The following is a 19517-nucleotide window of genomic DNA, read 5'->3' on the forward strand; positions in this document are numbered from 1 at the left end:
AAGGTGCGAGCCACGGCTCAGTACAAACCGCACCCTTTTATTAAACCCAAGGCCTTTTTATGTAAAACTAGAAAATGTAAGCCGCACCCTTGAAATGGACAAAAATTTGTATAATTCAAAAATAAGAGTACAAGGGTAAAATGGTCATATACTCCATTATTGTTCTCACGGATACTATCCCAGGTGAGCTGCACAGGAGTTTATTAACTATAAAAGACCAAAACTTGCGTAATAACTTTTTCGAACTTGACAGTTGAACGCCTCTCGATCTTTTTCTCTCTCTAAAATTCAAATCTTGTACCGTCTCTGGTTCCCACTCATCCCATATCTCTAAACCTGTTTTTTCCTTCGGATTTTGGGTACTTTCTCGCTCATTCAAATCTCTCTCTCTCATCCCTAGCTTCCGGTTATTGCCCCACCATGATTCCAGCCAACCCCTGCTTTTCCTCATAAGATTTCATCTCTCTATCTAAGTCTACTGGATCCTGCTCTCCCAAAAGGTCTCTCTCTCTCTCTCTCTCTCTCTCTCTAGTTCAAAACTCGAAGACCTTTTTCCTGTATATTTCTACTCTACTCCACCCATCATTTTCTTCTTGTACTTTCGAAACTCCACCATTTTCTCCCCTGGTTTTCACCCTGCCTACTTTCTCCACAGCTTTCGATTGCTTCCCCACCTACTATTTCTTCAAAATAACTGGGTATTTCTCTCTCTAGGATCTCATAACAACTGGGTTTTTCCCTCTCTGTGCTATATAAGCTGGAATGGCTCAGGTAGTCATGGTGTCCAAGCTATGTCCAGGCAGAGGAAACAGTGGGGAAGTTGGAAAAGAGAGAGGGGATCAGAGAGAGGATGAGAGTGCACAAATCTCTCTGCTTGCTCTTCTCTTGGACACTTTTAGGAGGTCTTTGGTGTCCTGCAGAGTGAGAGAAGAGGGGGAAAAGCCACAGAGACAGATGGAGATCGGCTGGCCGACGAATGTGCGGCATGTCGCGCATGTTACCTTCGATCGCTTCAATGGTTTCCTCGGCCTTCCAGTTGAGTTTGAGACCGAAGTACCTCGGAAGGTCCCAAGTGCTAGGTTGGTCTCTCTCTCTAGAACTTAAGAACCCTCTTTCTCTCACTGATAAATATGGGTTTTAGCACTCTTCTCTGCTCAACTACTCTTCTAAGTATGACCTTGGGATTGCAAAGTAGGATGTAGTCCTGTAGTGCTAGTAAATTGATCTCAAAGATCAACACTTTGTCACTAGTACTAAATAAAAGTAACAAAATAATTTGAGGCTACTTGGTTTTTCTTTTTTCTTTTTTGGCTCTTTTCCTATTTTCTCCCCTTATTGTTTATTCTGTTCTTTCCCTGGATTTTTTTTCCCTAATTTCTTCTCCTCGAAATGATTGAGGCTAGTTTGGTTTTTTTTTTCTATTGCTTTTCCCTGTTTTCTTCTTTTGCTGAAATATTCTTTTCTTTCTCTGTAACCTCTTTTAAGTGCATTTTTTGTGGGCTTGTGAGGCAAACGATATATATTACTGGAGAAGTAGCAAATATCAAAGACTAGAAAGGGATTCTTTATGTCCTTCAATTTATTATAAAAACGCAATGGGTGAATTTATTGCTGCAATTCTCTTACAGGAAAGAAGAAATTTTCACAAAATATATAAACTAGGATGTTCACACAAAATTCATACCAAATATATGCTTCTTTTTAAAAAAAATTTCTCTTGTTTAATTTGATCTGTTGGCAATGGAAAAGATGTAGCAATAGTTCATGAATAACGATTTGTCCATCTGACTACACAGAGGCTCTTTTCTATCAAATTCCAATAGAATCAATATTTTTTATATTTCCTTTTCCCTTCTTTTTAAATTTTCAATTGACTTACCTTATTGGGTTCAATAAAATATGCAGTGCCAGTGTGTTTGGGGTCTCAGCTGAATCAATGCAGTGCTCTTATGATTCAAAAGGAAATAGTGTGCCCACCATTCTCTTACTCCTTCAAGAACGCTTATATGCACAGGGAGCCCTCAAGGTGAATCCCTTTAGATTATTGCAACTAATAATTCTCGTCTGTTTTTCTTTTCCTGTTATCTGATAATTGAATATGGTTTTTGGCCTCACAGGCAGAGGGAATTTTTCGAATAAACCCTGAAAACGGTCAGGAAGAGCATCTGAGGGACCAGTTGAACAAGGGAATTGTTCCTCATGACACAGATGTTCACTGTTTAGCAGGTTTGATAAAGGTATGACCAATGCCTCTGGTTTAGTAAAAATTAGCTAATTTCTTAATTGGTTTTCTGGTTGGTAGCCTTGTTGTTGTCTATCAGTTTCCCTTTTAATGTCCTTTGTTGATTATCAGTTTAGATTGAGACACCAATCCGAGCGAGAAACCCATTTACCATTGATGGGTTCAGAGAGAGTAACATCTTCCCATAATTGGTTTGGAGTTAGAAACCCATATACCAGTATCATTTTTTTAGTGAAAAACATGTTTCCATTTTTAAGGCTTGAGTAAGACTATGAAATCACTAATTCCAACATCTTAATTGCAGGCTTGGTTTCGTGAGCTTCCCTCTGGTGTGCTTGATGGTCTCTCTCCCGAACAAGTTCTTCAATGCAACACAGAGGAGGAGTGTCTGGAATTGGTGAAGCTTCTCCTTCCCACACAGGCTGCGCTGCTGAATTGGGCAGTTAACCTCATGACTGATGTTGTTGAAGAAGAGGAATTCAATAAGATGAATGCAAGGAATATTGCCATGGTCTTTGCACCTAATATGACTCAGGTCTCTCTCTCTCTCTCTCTCTCTCTCTCTCTCTCTCTCTCTCTCTCTGACATGAGTGGGCAGGCTAGGTTCTGAACCTTGGATGCAAGTGCTCTTATCCTCATGTCCCCCCTCTCTCTCTCTCTCTCCTAATTTGATCTTTTAAATGTCTCAGATGGCTGACCCATTGACAGCATTGATGCATGCTGTTCAAGTCATGAACTTGCTCAAGACCTTGATTTTGAGATCTCTCAGAGCACGCCAAGAAACTGAAACAGGAGGTTACTCGCCATTTTTCTCTTCGCCAGATCAACATGCTCATGACGAAGATGAAAATGATGATGCTGATTTTGATGACGATTATGATGGGTTCGACAGTCAGCAAGAGTCAGTGGGCATGAGCTGTGAATTGAGGGCAAGCGATTATGATGAAGAGGAGGGGCACGACAGTCCTGAGTGTAGAGATGGGGGTGAAGATATTGAATGCTTCTTAAGGAGCCTCAATGAAAAGGAAGCCCATTTGAATGAACCTGACTTGTTGGGAAGAAAAATTGGAAGTGACTGTTCTATCAGTCCTAGCAGTGGATCAAGCAGCCGAGCATCAATGAGAATTGAAAAACCTTTAAAGTTGAGTGAAGTCAATCTCAATGTCGAGTCTAAAACATCAATTCCTGAAAGCAAGAATGAAAGCTCAATCACAAGTGTGGAAGAGAGTGAAGAATCATCAGAAGAAATTTATAGTGCATCCAAGAAGAAGTGCTCTATGGAGATCTGTAGATAGTACCATTGCGAAAGAAATGGTTGGGGTTTGCATGGAGCATGTTAATGTTCCTTTTGTTGCTATTGTGCCAGGGTCTGGGTAACTAACATCGGTTTCTTTGAGGTTGGTGAGGTTATTAGAAAAAGATTTTGGTTTTCTGAAATATCCATGGCTCTTTACGCCTGTAAATCGCTTTATCTTGATTGGTTTTGTCGAGTGGGGTTTGAAAATTGAGAGTAGTTGTGGAATGTGACTGACCAATTCAGCTTCAAGCTGAGAGTTACTTGCTACGAATGTGTTGATTCCCTGTTTCCTTTTTGAAACTTGGATCAGTATCATCACTGTGTGTCCTATTATTATGTATTTTCTTTACCAAAAGTGTGTATTATGTAGTAACAGAATGAGCTGCTCATGCTCACTATCTAGGTCAATCTCTCGACCATTCATAGTTGAGAAAAGGTCGATGGATGCCACAGCTGTTTATCATATATCTGACACAGGCTGTGCATGGTATGCTATTATATTAAAGTGCCTAGAGTCATCAGTTTACATTACAGGGATTTCACGAACTTGGGGTGTCCTATAATGCTTAGTGAAAATGAAAACCTTATCTTAGATCCAGCCAATATGAACACTACATATGAATCAAAATATCTTAATGATGTTAACAAATGAATGATGAAAAAGACAAATGGGTCTCTTACATAAGTTATAGTAGTGGTTGTTTGCTTCTACAGTTTACATTCTATCTGTTCTTTGCTCTCATATTTGTCTCTGGATTTGATATTCATCAGCAGTTGCCAAGGTGTTACGGATGTCCCTGATCACAATGGCATAGGAGACTGAAATTTTTTAGAAGCTTTGTTTAGGGAGAGGGTGGGGGGCTGGATGGGGTTGAGTAGCTACTATTAGGCTACTCCTACCAGTAATCCTTACAAGAGCATGTGCCATAATTAAAGTGGTGAAACCTGATTCGGTCCCTCACCACTATCTCCCGACCATAGATCAATGATATCAATTTCGTTACAGAGTGGCAATCGCTACAAACCCGAAGATTCTTCACAATCCTTAGGGTAGAGCCTGGTGGTGTGCTTATAAGCCCCAACCCAATGGCCAACTTCTCACTGTGATGCCCAAGAGCCTCTTCTTTCTCTTCCTCTTCAATGTCATACAACACCATACCTGTTTCTGCCAAATATCCTTCTTTTTTCAACTTCCTCTTTAACTCATCCAACTTTTCATAAATTTCACCATATCTCGGGTGGGTTTTGTCACCCGAGACAAATTCATGAATCACATTGCCAAATTCTATTGAGCTCCAACCAGGAACCTTCTTAATTCCACTCTCTTGCATCATTTTTCTCACTCTACTTACGTCCACCCATCTACCAGCCGAAGCATATATGTTAGATAGCAAAACATAGTCCCCACTACTATGAGCTTCCATATGTGCTATGACTCTCTCTCCTATCTGTACATTCTTGTATAGCCTGCAACCACCAAGCAAAGCTCTCCAAACAACAATATCAGGTTTTATCACCATGTTTCTTATCACCTCCTCTGCTTCATCAAGAAAGCCAGACCTACCAAGAAGGTCAACCATACAAGCATAATGCTCGACAATTGGTTTCACTCCATAAATTTTCATGGTATTATAAAAGTGGGCTCGACCCTGGTCTATGAACCCACCATGGCTACACGCCGAGAGCACCCCAATAAAGGTGATCTGGTCTGGTTTCTCAATCCCCTCTTTCCTCAATTGCTTGAAGAATTCTAAAGCTTGTGCTGCTCGACCATGAATGGCTAACCCGTTAATCATGGCATTCCAAGCGCACAAATTCTTTCTTTGCTTCAATCCGGTGAAAACTTGCAAACCTAATTCGACCTCTCCACATTTTGAGTACATATCAACCAGTGCAGAGCCTAAAAAAGCATCCAATTTCATGCCCTTGCGCTCAATGTAAGCATGGGTCCATTTTCCTGTATCTAAAGCTCCCAAACCGGCACAAGCTGAGAGTATAGTGGCCATGGTTGTCGCATTGGGTTTTAAATTCTGAACCTTCTGCATCTCTCTAAAAAAAAATATGGCTTCCGCATATAACCCATTTTGGGTGTAGCCAGATACCATGGCGTTCCAAGCCACCACATCTTTTTCTGGCATTTCATCGAAAAACTTTCGAGCTGAACCTAAATCTCCATTATCAGAGTACCCCACCAAAATTGCAGTCCAAGCAGAGGGACTACCAAGCTCAGGCATGTCTTTGAAGAGGTCTAGAGCTGAACCCAATTCACCAGACTTAACATAGCCATTGATCATGGAGCTATAAGAAACTTCATCTCTCTGACCCATTTCATTGAACAGTTGCCTAGCAATGAAGACATGCCCACAGAGGGAGTATAGATGGATTAACCCATTGTTGAAAAATGTATAAGAGACCATGCCAAGCTTATAGGCAAAAGAATGGAGCTGAAATCCTACAGATAGGGAGAGAGAAAGTGATGAGGAGAGAGAGAGGGCCTTGAGGAGGAATTGGAAGGTGTAGTGATTGGGACGATGGGTATGCATGTGAGAAGTGAAGAATGTGATGGCATTACATGGTGATGGTGAATGGGCCATGGCTCTGATGATGGAGTTGAGATGGTAGATGGATGGGTTGTATAGGTGATTGAAGAGGAGCTTAGCATAGTGTATGCTGGTGGTGGGAAGGTGGAGTAGGCCTGTGAGTATGGTGGTGATGATAGCATGGTATGATGATGATGGTGGTGATGGGGATGTGATAATGGCATGGGCATGGATCTGTTGGAGATGGTTTATGCATGTGCATGCGCGGATGAGAGAGAGGATATGTTTTTTTAGTTTGTGAGGGTGGTGGGTGTGAAGCGCCATTCATGAGATGGGGCAATGGTGGTAATGGAGGGCGGCCAAATTCAAATTCAAATTCAAATATATTGTTTGGTTATTTGATGCAAGGGCGAGAGATTGTGCGGGTTGATATGCTGTACACTCGCTTGCAAGGTGGATATATATATATATATATATAGAGTGAACTTTTTATTTATTTTTATTGATTTTTGGTAAAATGCATCCAAATTTATGATGTACGGTATGGTCTTTGGTATAGGATAATGGCGAACCAAAATTTGTATTAGCGGACCCTAATCAATAGATCCCGATTAATTGAAAGAAGACCATGATGATGCATTGGATCTGGTTTTTCGGTTGGTTAATTTAGAGGGGAAAGGATCCCCTACAGAAGAGCAGTTCAGGAGTATACAAACTGGTGATTCTCCAACCCTAGGTTGGATAGACTGATTCCAGTTTTGACTGTGGGATTTTTCAATCTGAGATTCTAAACGTGGTCGTAGCTGGTTGGTTCTATGGCACATTATCATTTCGGACATTTAAAAATTTGAATATAAACACAAGCTATGTTTGCTAGGATCGTGATCCTCTGGAGTGCCCAGATTCTCAACAGTCATTAAAATTAAAATTAAGTTTACAAAAAAATTCCATTTTACTTTTAGATTTTCAAAATAGACACCCATGTTCATATTTTATAATCTTGTCTTCTCAAAATATTTTATACTCTTGTACTACTTTTTGAGAGGCTACAGTGTATTTGAACTTTATTTGTTTATGTACATATGATTGATCTCAAATTTGGGAAATACATATTACCATCACATGCTTGTAAAAACTATAAAGAAATAAAAAAAATTAAAAAAAGAACAACATAATTTAACAATAAAGGACTTCAAAGGCCCCACTTTTTCTGTTGATCTAAATGACTTACCTCTCTCTCTCTCTCTCTCACTACTATGACCGCCACCATACCACTGTTGCCAAAATACTATGGATCACAACTGACGCAATTAAAAGGTGTGGTTTGTATAGAGCCGAGGCTCTAAACAATCAAAGTAAAGCACACCTTCAAATAGTGCCGAGAAATATGATTTCAATACCAAAAATCTTTGTGATAGCCTTCAAATAAATTTTCATCTTTAATTATAAAAGTTCAAGCTTCAAAAATAGTGTAGATCCAACATATTTATGAAAATTTGAAAATCATAAAAATTGATCATCCAAAAATGCATTACAAGATGCACTATATCCAAAACTTGAAATCTATTTTTTTCTCATGATCAAGATGATCAATTTGAGGATATTTGAGCATCAAAATAACCTCTTCTAGTGAAATTTTTGAGGTGGGCTCTTATTTGATTGTTTAGAGCCTGGGCTCTATATAAACTTTTTCCAACCTTATATTATTCATTTATTTCAAGTTCATAAAATATATCATCATATTTGAGAACTTTAAGCAAAAGGCTGAAGTCCTTATACTTGAGATTGTAGAAATTCTAAGTTGCTACTGTCCCAATCTATAACAACAATCCTATCAAAAGCCGTAGAAAGCATTAAGCTGAGAAAAGATACAAGAAAGATGAGTACTAGAAAAAAGGTCTTATCCAAGAATAGTAAGTGTGAATAAATTGGATGTAATGCTGGTGAAAATTCATCAAAAGAAGTTCCTGGTAATCGTTCGAGCATGTGACTAAATCAGCTGCAAAATCTGGAAGACATTGTGTGCTCAAGACTGCAATACCGATGACATGAAAATAGACATTTATTTATTATTGGATTTCTAGATAGGATACAAAAGAGAACAATGTCAAGATCAAACCATTACAATTTAAAAGGAGAAAAAAAAAAAAAGCAACAGACAAATCTCCAAGTGCCTTTTCAGTCTAGTCAAATTTCCAACTCAAAAAGAATCCTAAGCTCCGAATTATTTAAGCAAATCCTTCATTATTAAACAACAAAAAAGGATGGGGGATTCAAATTGTGCCTTCTACCCTTCCAGTTTCTTCCAGTCATGTTCAGTATGCAGATGAAATGTTGAAAGAGCATACCGCAAGTATTTTGTTGGTATGCTCTCACAGATTTATTTGGAATCAGAGGTTCCTGATAGGATTCTCCAAGTTTCATGTCATGATCAAAGATTTACTCTCTTTGATCACGTGAGCAAAACCTCTAATTTCCATTCCCTGCTGATCAGTCTTATTTGGAACTTTAAATATTTTTAGTCTGTCAATTCACAAGTCCTGTCAACACTATTGTCACTTTACAGAGAGCAACGACAATTTGTGAACGTCATTTGTAACTTAAGGTTGGCAATAACAGAAACGAAGATGCGAAAGGCGCAGTATGCTATATAGTCCAATTGATAATTGGAATCATAGCCCACTGGGGCCAAGACCATATTCTATGAGATGATAGATAATGAGGAAGGGAGTGGGAACCACCAGAACATGAAATTACCCAATATAATGGTCCTACTTTATCTCCATGACAATCCATCATTTCATTAGAAGGTCACAAACGTGCATTGGGTTAGAGTATGATTTCCCAGTGAGAAAACCTCATAACCACAGCTTGCCTTCAAAGTTCAAAATGTAGGCATCTTCACTGAAGGAAAATGGGCCACTACCAACCTGAACACATCCCTTCGAAATACCACCTACACCGTTTGAAGTAACTGAGTCAAACACTGTACGCTACGCAACTCCAGCACCTCCTAGAGAAGCATATGATTTTGAAGTGTGCGGCCTTCTTTTCTGAAAGAAATGGGTAGCTTTTCATTGGCATGTCTCAAACAAATGGAAGGCCAAAAACACCAGAATATGACTTTTTTTTTTGAGAGAAGACAACTTGTATTAAGAGTAAGGAAAGAGTATACAGACAGTACCCTAATACAGGGTCCAATGGGTACATGAAAGGAAATTAGATACAAAATTCTGTGCAAGATTCTTTGCATTCTCGATCTGAGAACAGTGTAAAAAAAGGTCTTAGATGCCAAGCTGAATGGGAGCTGCTGCTCCGTCTTTGGCAAGGGTATCAGCCAGTGAATTAGCTTCACGCCAGATATGAGTCCAGGAAACTACAATTGGGCTGATAATGTCACCGATTTCATCAAAGATGCGAGCTAGTCTCCAAGGAGGAACGGCTGACAACGATGGATTTGGAGTCACCTTCAATGGTAATGTGATTGCCCACTCAGGTCTCTACAACCTCATGCATTCAAGCAATGCAGTAGCCTCTGCTGTTGTGCTGTCGTTGAAACCAATGTGTTTGGAGAGGGAGCAAAAGGTGTGGCCAGACCGGTCCCTGAATAGGCCTCCAACCCTGACAGGTCCTGGATTTCCTAGGGAACATCCATCGACGTTAAGTTTAATCCATCCAGGTTGGGGGCCGCCAAATCGAGGGCCAGGCCACCCTCAGGGTGGTTAGGTGGCACAACTGGAGCCATTTAGGCCAGAAGTCTGAGGTGGAGAAACCTCTAAACTGCTTGAGGTTCTTGGTCCAGAAAATGACCAAAGAGAACACTTTCTCCTTGAGGCTGGCTGCTGAGCTACTTTCACCTCTGAAGATTCTATGGTTTCTTTCAATCCAAGTGGATCATAAAGTGGCAGAGACCATGGCCTTCCAAAGAATGGTTCCAGCTTTGGGCCAAGGGACGGATTGAGAGAGGTTGAAGAGGCCAGGGACAGACTGAGGGGTGATCCAAACCCAGCCAAAAAGTTGAAGGATTTGCCCCCAAAGGTATTCGGCTACTGGGTAAGGGAGGAACAGGTGGGCGTTAGTTTCTTCGGCATTTTGGTACATGGCAGAGCGGTTGGGAAGAGGGATTCCTCTCATTTGAATTTGATCCACGGTAAGCACCCTTTGGTAGCTAGAGAGCCAATTGAAGATTTGAAGCACAAATCAGCCCTTAATCCGAACGCTCTGTTCTAGAGTGTGACCAACACCAACTACTGCAATTTCAAACCAGAAGATATCAAGTGAGAGAAGGGTTCACCATATAATCACAGGCAAAAGTAGTACAACTCCCAATGGAGAAGACAATCTATAGATAATGAGGTTTACAAATTACAGAAATACCGCCTTGGATTCATGCATCACCTGGAGGATCATACCGAATCTCGAGACAGGACACATAGGACAACTGGAACACAAAACCACACAAACAAGAATAACAACAAGCTAACAACGGACACAAAAGATACACAAACAGTACCTGAAGTCCCACTGCACATCGAAACAGGTGTCTTCGACAGAAATAACATCATGAACAAAGCAGTTCACATACGTTTTGACTTTGGAAACAGCCATTTTAAGGACATTCACTGCTTTGGTAGGAGGAACACCTGTAGCTACTGAACATCTCAAACAACTTCACAGGAAACAACAAAGGGACAAAACAAAGACATACATCACGGGTAACAGGGAACAACATTGACAAAGCATACACAGTAAACTCACAACAAAATCACAGAAACACAGAGAACAAAACAGACCTCAAATTTGAAAGGATTCAACATTGAAGCCCTAAATTGGATTGAGTCTCCAATTAATTTTGAAAAACAGATGAAGAAGAGTAAAGTGCATATTAAGGGCACATTATGATAGAAGTGGAAGCCCAATAACCCAAAGATTTTGTTCCACACTCGTACGAAATTTTAAATTTCATCTCTAAATAAGCCTCCAAGGTTTCAAAAATTACAAATAATTAACATCAGTACATAGATATGTTTGCACATAATGATGCATTTTAACTATTTCCATCCTTTTGAGCAGCAACCAGTTCCCACCTTTAATCAATGATGGGCAGGAGTAATATATAGGACCATTAATTATCCTTCACCTGCTCCACATAATAGCTGATAAGATAATCAAAAGCCCAACAATGCATGAGCTTATCTCGGATGCAGTGCCAAATCAGCACAATACAAAAAATGTTGTTCATATATCTCCATGCTGTAACTTGAGGTATTAATAGGGTTTACTTTGTTTGTTGTCTCTCTTAAGCTGAACCTTCAACTTCTTACCACTTAATTGACAACCATTCATCACATTGATTGCAGCCTGGGCTGCAGCAGGTGAGTCATAACTAACAAAACCTGCAAACAATAGCTGTAAAGTTAGTAATGCAAACGACAACCTGCATTAGCTTTAGATTTTGCCAAAGCCAAAAGTGAATCTCACCAAAGCATTTGCTAACACCAGTTGCTTTGTCAACAAATACTTTAGCGCTCAACACCCGACCAAATGCTTGGAACGCATTTGAAAGTTCCTGATCACCAAAGTCTTGTGGAATATGATATATAAATAGATTGGCACCAGGAGGACCTGTTACTGAGAACACTAGTCAAACATATGCAATGATCTTTGATTCACCCAAACGGTGATTAAAAAAAAAAGTTAAAATACACAATGAGAGTTTTACCACCTTCAACCTGTGATCCAGAGCTTGTACTGACATTGGAAGATGTGGAATTGGTCTTGGGGATAGAAGCAGGGTTTGAACCAGGGGTAGCAGCCAAAGGCCTAGGGCTCATCATACCACCTGGATATGCCATAGGATACTGAAGGCCAGGCACACCAGGATATCCAGAACCTAGATAACCCGCAGTTTGCATTGTACCAAAATTTCTTGGTGCCATACCAGAAGCAAGATCAGGTGCCATGTTGCGCAAAGCAGTTCCTTGATTGACAGGTGGAACCATGTTATGTAGACCTGGTTGATTTTGCAATGATGGCAGGGGGTATTGCATAAGCCCATAAGTTCCAGGTGCCTATAAACCAAAATAAACAAATAAATAGGAAAACAAATAGAGCTACTTACTTTAAAAAGAAATATGCCATGATGAAGAATTTAGGCTTAGGGGTATGGGGTGGTTACTTATGATTTGAGTAAAGCTGACAAGAATCAATTGGAACTCACAATTTCTGCATAGCCGGATGCTAGTGCTGTTTCTAGTCAGGCTTAAGACATTAATGGGTTGCTTATTTGTGAAAGGCTGTTTTACCAATGTCATTTGTGGGGCAATGGGGGATACCCTATTCCACAATGACACGAAAATGTGACCAAGGAGATAAATTCTATAGAGAAATCCTTGAAGCATGTTCACAAAAAAGAGGTATTCTTCCTGAATAATCATGAAAAGTGGATCTCAGACATTATTGGGTTACTTATTTGTGAAAGGCTGTTTACCAATGTCATTTGTGGGGCAATGGCGAATACCCTATTCCACAATGACATGAAAATGTAACCAAGGAGATAAATTCTATAGAGAAATCCTTTAAGCATGTTCACAAAAAAGTGGTATTCTTCCTGAATAATCATGAAAAAGCTAGCTGGAGTGGGTCTCTAGATTTGGGTAATTATGAAGCTGTTTTTGTTTCCGTAACCAAGGTCTGAAGTTGTTTCTTTTCTGATATGTGACTCAACCATGCAAAATGAAGCAGCCTGAATGAACAAACATACTCTTCATACCAAATCTTAGAGTGAAAATAATTGCACCCACAAACATTAACCATGGACTTTTGAATCATTACATGTGAAGCTTACACATTATTATAAGTTTCATGAGCAGTTTAACAACGCCAGATAAACACCTCACACAATAAGACAACATGTTTTTCCTTAGTAAATGCCATGAATGTGATAAAAGAGCCAAACCTGATAGCCAAAACTATTAAAAGGTGGCATGTATCCCATTGGCATGGCCCCAAAAAGTGAAGGTTGCTGTGAATCAATGCTTGGGACATTTGGAGGTTGAGATTGAGCCTTTTGGGCTCGTCGAGCTTGTCTTTCTTTTTCTGTATCCGCCCACTTAACAACTAAAGGTACACTAGAGCCCTGGAAATACAAAATAGAGTTGGTTGGCAAGAATTAAATTTTCCTTCTACAAGTACCTATTTTTTCCAAAAGTAGCAATACAAGTTTAAAAGTCTTTAACCATTGACCCATAAGAAAAGCCTTATGTCAGATTTACTACCACAACTCTTCAGATCCAAACACTAATATAGGACTGATGCTTCTATGACTCCACATATCCACTATATTGGCAACAAGATCAGAATTACTACAGTTCCTTAGCCCCTAATACAAATGACAATGATATTGATTTTCTTTTATTTAAGAGAAACCTACTTCAGGTAGCATTATACCTCCTAGAGTTACCACGAAATGCTCGACCTTTTGACTTGTTCACCAAACTAAGACCAGACCTGTAATCCTCTTTTCCTAGAGGAGAAATTACACAGATCTATAGAACAAATTCGAGCGACTGCCTCAACACATTATGTTCGTTTGTATATGCTTGGAATCTAATTCGCTAACCGGTTGAGACAAGGGCACAAACTTTATCTAGAACCGTTATCTATTAAATTCTAAAAATCATAAGGTCCTTTGGTGTTACTATACCTCATTTCAGAATATTTTGAAGGAACTTTTAGAAAGAAAAAAGGAAAGTGGAAACAGACCTCCATCTTATACTTCCCATTGATGCCCTCTAAAGCTGCAACAGCTTGCTCTCTTGTCTCAAACTTTAAAAAGGCACAACCTGCTATAACAAATGAAGAGAAAAACAAAAAAATGGAGAGAGAGAAAGAGAGAGAAGAAGAAGATCATATGAGATTTTCTTTTAAGCCAAAAATTCTAGAAAGCTACAGATGAGTGTGACCAACAGAACCCAAGACAGTAAGCCATAGTAAAAGAGAAAAAAAAAGGGCGAAGGGCATACCTTTGCTTGTTTGTTGGGAACCTCTTAAGATTTGCAAATCTTTAATATTTCCATATTTGGAAAATATAGCAGATACCTCTGAATCCAAAACATTCTTTGGCAGCATGCCAATGAAAAGCTTATGTTCTGGAAATATCCAGAAGAAAAAACGAAAGACATGATTTATGAATTAATCATGAATCACAAATTTATATAATGAAGTTGGCATGTAAAGAAGACAATAAACAAGTACATCAAATAAAAAACAACATATACTCAAGAACCCACTTTTTTTTGGAGTGGTGACAACATGCTCAAGAACCTTCACATTAACAAAAGGAGGAGGAAAAGGAGGAAAAAATTTCTCAAAAAAAAAAAAGGTACAAAATTCAACAACAGAACATTACAGCTAAAGTGGGGAATGGGATTAAGAGTATTAATAAGTGCATAATGCCGCACCTAGTCTTTCCAACTCCCCATCCGCGTACTTTACTTGCAATGGACTGGAAGCCTGAAAAGGAAAATGCAAGTTGTTCCAAAATTACTATTTTGCTCATTCACTAAGACACAAGTCAACCAATCAAATTAATGCGGATGAAATTAGGGTACCTCTAGTGCATTAGTTGTGTTAATGCCAAGAATTATCATAAGAAAATAGTATTTATAGCAGAGACAAAGTAAAGACAAAATTTATTCGATAAAAGTCATAAACAAAAAGGTAACGGCAGAAAAATATTACAAAAGATCATATATGACTCTTCCTGAAGAGAGTGTTCATGTATGCATGAGCAGCATGCAGGAGTACCAGTGCATAATCGACCGTTAACTAAGGGAATTGAACAATCAGACTTCAGGTTAAGATAAAGGTCAGTCTTGAATAAGAAAACTCGATATTGGAGTTCTAGGTATCTGGTAAACTAATTAATAAGCTTATTGTCACCAACAAAACCTAGGCCTTGCCCATTCAATCCATTTTCTTCAAATCCTAAACGGTTCTTCCATAAGCAAACTCAATTGAGAAGGCTCATCCATCCAAAACGACTCTTGCATAAGCAAACTTGCTGTTGGAGTTCTAGTGGGATCTAGTAACATAATTGAGAAACTCATTTTCGACAACATGCCTAGTTCATTCAATCCATTTTCTCCCAAATTCCATCTCACCAAACATATAGACAGACCCCGATCCAAACAGAGCCTTGGATAATGCCACTTTGTCACAAAAATGCATTTCCTTTATTGTCTTAAGGAACTTCGAAAGTTAGATTCACAAAAATGCATTTCCTTTATTGTCTTAAGTAACTTCAAAAGTTAGATTCAAAGGATATGTTAATGATTGATTAAGAAATCATTTGTAATGAAAATTTCACTCAAAGGAAAATTCTTTTAGTTATATTTTAATTGCCTTTATAGTTATAATCAGTCAATTAACAGCATGGTACTCAATGAGATAATATAGGAGATCTGAAAGCATACCCCTGGAAGTGTACGCTTATTATGACATGCATTAACTGCCTTGTCAGCTTCCTGTCTGGATGGACAAATGAGAAAGCAGCATCCTAAAAAAAAAGCAGCATAGTTAACAAAAATTAGGACAGAATAGGAAAGAAAACCAAATTCACGACTTACACATTCCCCAACAATACTCCTTATATAACTTATGAAACCACCACTGATTGTAAGTTTCTTAAGAATGGAAAAAGGTTTGTACAAACTTTTCAAAAATACACTAAGGTGCATAGGTCAGAAAGTAATTTCCCAAGTTCCTGTGCTTAAGCAGAATTCACCAAAATGTGGTTTAGTACATAGTGTGTTTGCAACGCTTTTTCTTATTCTTTGGTGTCAGTAAGCATGAATATATTTGTAAATAGGTCATGTCAGTGGTAACTTACAAGATATATTTTGCTGATTAAAGAGATAACTGCCAGCAATATTAGTAAACAAAAGACATAATGACATAATACTTTTTCTTACTTTTTCTTATAATTCATCATCATTATCCAAGCGTCTCAACTAATCGGGGTCACCTTCATGAAACAGATGTGAAAAAAGCTGTATGATGGCTGCTAACCTAACACAACCCTTCTCCTTTCTCCAGGCTTGGGGGGGCCGGCCATGATAGAGAATACTTTTTCTTATCATTAACAGAAAAAATCTATCGTTAAATAGAACGACAAAGAATCAACCAGAAAAAAAAAGAAAAGAAACGAGATGCCGAGAAAACATCTCAGGATTCCAACATTGAAATTGTATCGACATAATTCTCCAAGAACCCTTTAATTGACAAGGGTATCAGCCTCTTGTTAGCTCCCCTAAGAATGTGCATAAAAATCACATTCTAGTGTCCCAAATAACAAATATCTCACCAAAATCATAGCCAACCTCCACGGAATAGAGGATTCTTTAGAGGCCCATATTATGACGTTGAGACAATCCGCTTCTACAACTGATTTCCTCAATGAAAAGGACAGAACTGTGTAATGTTATATTTCCTATTAATTTGAAGAATTCCAGCTATGCTCCAACTCAACCATAAGCATTCAAATTCCCGAAACATAGATTTTATAAACATCCAATTCCATGTTTTAGCACTGACATTGATTATTGCCTTGACAGAACCATTTCTGGACCTCATTGACCACACAAAATTCCCTAAAACACAATTCAAAAAAATAGGACAAGAAAAACCTACAAAATGTTAGGAGAAAATAACATGAAGTAATTTCCATCATAATTAATCGCAAATAATTTCAATAATAATTTTTCAAGTAGATAATTAAAAATGGAAAAGAGGGAAAAAGGTTCAAGATATTAAGCTAATAGGTACAAAACCACAGAAATTTAAGCAAAAGTCAGTTTTCCATGTAGTTTTGAGGGACAAAACCGGAAAGGAAAAACCTAATTGAGACAATCCAAACCCACATTGACTTAACCCTAGTTTCCTGTAACAAACCCATCTCTATATAAAAAATCATCAAGAAAGCAACAATATAAAGTAATGGCTCATTTCCTTAAATAATCACACTACTGAACGAAAAAAAAAAAAATTGCATAAAATGGGCGAACTAATGCCATCAATCGAATCAGATATCTAGAGAGATCAAAAGGGAATAAACATGCAGATTAAAAACACGAAAGGGAAGAGATCTAGGGTTTATTCACCTCTTGAAGCTTTTGTGACCTTGTCTTTGATTATGTTGACCTCATCTACCAAGGCCACCTCCTTAAACATAGAAAGAAGCTGAGCTTCTGACATATGCTTCGGCACTTGCCCTACAAAGAGCTTCACGCTCTCTGATGACGATTTTGCCTCGCCTTCTTCCGCCATTAATGGTGATTTCGAAGCTTTTTTCTGGTTCTTGCTCCTCTCTGGTTTGCCCCGGTAATCGCACAGAATTAGGGGTACTTGTTAATTTACGCCTTGTTTTTCAGAGAAAATTTTCATTTTTTAAATAAATGAAATTTATTTTGGTCCTTGTGTATCGCTTTTGGGCCCCACGATCCAGACTGTTCTAGCCAATCAGAGACAGCTCTCTCCAGCTCACTTACGTGGGCCCACTTCACACGTCGATAAACTTTTACACGTCTGGAGATAGCATGGTGTTGTGTGGGGTTTTCAGATAATAATTAATTCACAATGTACATTACTCCCGCGGCTACACCCAGGTCAACAAATATTTTGACGGCATGAAAACTTTTGATTATAAACTTATAAAATTAAAATTAAGGAAATTTTATCAAAGAGATGGTTTACCATGAGACCATCTATCACATTGTTACAAGGAGGCGGAATCACCCCAAGCCATTAGATGTGCCTCGAGGTGTATCATAAAGTTCGAGATTTTGAATGCCTCGAGGTGTATCGTAAAGTTTGAGATTTTGTTTGAGGCTCTTTTTTTTTTTTTTTTTTTTATGTTTTTTTAACTTTAAATCTAGTCAATGACGTATTTACAATCACTTTATTTATATTTTGACGTAGACAATTGCCCATGATACTAAAAGTAAATGGGTTCTTTGTACAACTTTTTCCCTACCTTTATCCAGAAGCATATAATTGATGAAGTATTTGATATTTTTAGTTAAGTTTGTATTTAATTTCAAAAAGTCCATCAAAATACACATGTTCATGAGGTGGTTTAGTTTAAAGATAGTAAAACATTAAATAGTTGATAAGTTAGAGTAAAATATTAAATAGTGGATAAGTTATATGCATTTTGATAAGTTTATTAGTAAAAGACCATAAGTTTATAATGTTGAGCAATGTTCTGCTTCCATTTGATCTGAAAAATGACTAAATTGGGTGCTTCGGTCGATTCGAGAGAAGGTAATTTTTTTATATTTTAAAATAAACAAAGACATATTTTAATATCATAAAAAATTAATAATATATCAAATAAATAAAATGGTTGGAATATTGTTTTGATAGTATTTTTTAATGCCTTTGGAGTTAAGAGCATGATAATAGTTCTTTCAATACTTTTTTTACTGACTGACTTTTTAGGCGTGTCATAGTTAGTAAGGTGAAGTGGGCTTATTGTGCTTCTCTTTTTATGTGTCAAAGTAGGTTCAGGTGATATTTTCCCTTTGTATTTCTTTGTATACGTGGCATTCATATTGCTTACTTATATAAAGTTTTAGTAGTAACAAACCAAGAATGCTCTTGAACTTCGATTCGCTTCGCTTCGTTTCGTTTCGTTGGTGAAACAAAACTCGAAGACTTGAGGTGCTTCACCTCAAGCGACATTGATGCTGATATTATTGACAACCCACCATCTGCGAGCACACAAGGATCGGTTAAACAAGCAGATGGTATTATACACACTGAAATCACCAAAATGGTATAGGATGAAGGTCAAAATTGAAGGATCCTTTTGATATATGAAAATGGACCTCCCGAGCAAAAACTATGAGTTTAGGACGTTGTCATAACATTGACCTATTACACAAATAACCAATAAGGAAAAATAGCCAAAGTTGACCATCATCAAAATATTTTTCTAACTAATTGGGATCAGCTATATGAGTTCAAAATCACCAAAGTTTAATATGAAAAGGTCCAAGACACTTCCAAAAATAAAAGGTATCCTGATACCAGTTGCTCAAGATATGGGTTTCTAAAGTTGAATGTCACTTACATTGCATAGAGCCCAAAAAGCGAGTTGACATGGGGCATAGCATTTTGGCATAACTCTAACATGTATCTCAATCGGTGATTAAAAAATCATTGATTCGACTAGGAACCGCTCGAGTTGAATTGAGACTAGCAACCACTTGGTCTTAGTCCGTACCTAAATCAGATCTCGAACCTAAGGGTGTATAAATAAAGATCTCGAACCTTAGGGTGCACAAATAATATTAAAAAATTGCTTCCTTATTATAAAACCAGTGTTTTTAGGATGATATGAAGTTCCTAATCTTCTTTGAACATTTTAAAGCTT

The 19517-nt window shown here is 38.1% G+C and overlaps 2 protein-coding genes and 1 pseudogene across 21 annotated transcripts; 1 reads left to right on the top strand and 2 right to left on the bottom strand.

Annotated features, from left to right (window-relative positions):
• The first annotated feature begins 612 nt into the window (after positions 1 to 612).
• On the top strand, positions 613 to 3894 carry LOC18445173 (Rho GTPase activating protein with PAK-box/P21-Rho-binding domain-containing protein). The gene is made up of 5 exons (XM_006855316.4): positions 613 to 1079; positions 1906 to 2026; positions 2118 to 2237; positions 2547 to 2777; positions 2932 to 3894. Exons 1-5 carry the CDS (start codon positions 763 to 765, stop codon positions 3535 to 3537), a joined length of 1395 nt encoding a protein of 464 aa, XP_006855378.1. The 5' UTR covers positions 613 to 762; the 3' UTR covers positions 3538 to 3894.
• A 263-nt stretch (positions 3895 to 4157) lies between these two features.
• On the bottom strand, positions 4158 to 6577 carry LOC105421521 (pentatricopeptide repeat-containing protein At5g06540 pseudogene; annotated as a pseudogene). The gene has a single exon (XR_016049896.1). The product of XR_016049896.1 is annotated as a pentatricopeptide repeat-containing protein At5g06540 pseudogene (transcript).
• A 1546-nt stretch (positions 6578 to 8123) lies between these two features.
• RBP-DR1 (RNA-binding protein-defense related 1) lies at positions 8124 to 17463 on the bottom strand. 19 transcript variants are annotated; one of them, XR_016049900.1, is made up of 11 exons: positions 17242 to 17463; positions 15556 to 15638; positions 14542 to 14593; positions 14104 to 14229; positions 13844 to 13923; positions 13038 to 13217; positions 11805 to 12150; positions 11561 to 11704; positions 11167 to 11475; positions 9264 to 10329; positions 8124 to 9132 (listed from the first exon to the last, which is right to left on the bottom strand). XR_016049900.1 is itself a non-coding variant. In XM_006855318.4 (9 exons), the coding sequence occupies exons 1-9, from the start codon at positions 17405 to 17407 to the stop codon at positions 11348 to 11350; spliced, it is 1305 nt and encodes a 434-aa protein (XP_006855380.1). In that variant the 5' UTR covers positions 17408 to 17463; the 3' UTR covers positions 11010 to 11347. The 19 variants fall into 19 exon arrangements, 7 of the variants coding, with proteins under 7 accessions (XP_006855380.1, XP_020529757.1, XP_020529756.1 ...); XR_016049899.1 differs by having other exon boundaries at positions 11802 to 12150; XR_016049898.1 differs by having other exon boundaries at positions 13844 to 13926.
• Between the last annotated feature and the right edge of the window lie 2054 nt (positions 17464 to 19517).

The sequence above is a fragment of the Amborella trichopoda genome, chromosome 2 (assembly GCF_054954075.1).
Source record: "Amborella trichopoda isolate Santa Cruz 75 chromosome 2, AtrichopodaSantaCruz75HAP2 v2.0, whole genome shotgun sequence".
Taxonomy (NCBI): Eukaryota; Viridiplantae; Streptophyta; class Magnoliopsida; order Amborellales; family Amborellaceae; genus Amborella; species Amborella trichopoda.

Excerpts from the sequence above, each read along its gene's own strand:
- LOC18445173 (XM_006855316.4), top strand. The coding sequence starts at position 763 with ATGGCTCAGGTAGTCATGGTGTCCAAGCTATGTCCAGGCAGAGGAAAC. Across the intron at positions 1,080-1,905 it reads CGGAAGGTCCCAAGTGCTAG|TGCCAGTGTGTTTGGGGTCT; the intron begins GTTGGTCTCTCT and ends TAAAATATGCAG. Across the intron at positions 2,027-2,117 it reads ATGCACAGGGAGCCCTCAAG|GCAGAGGGAATTTTTCGAAT; the intron begins GTGAATCCCTTT and ends TTGGCCTCACAG.
- RBP-DR1 (XM_020674096.2), bottom strand. The coding sequence starts at position 17,407 with ATGGCGGAAGAAGGCGAGGCAAAATCGTCATCAGAGAGCGTGAAGCTC. Across the intron at positions 13,218-13,843 it reads ATGGGAAGTATAAGATGGAG|GGCTCTAGTGTACCTTTAGT; the intron begins GTCTGTTTCCAC and ends TTGTATTTCCAG. Across the intron at positions 12,151-13,037 it reads TTAATAGTTTTGGCTATCAG|GCACCTGGAACTTATGGGCT; the intron begins GTTTGGCTCTTT and ends TTTGGTTTATAG.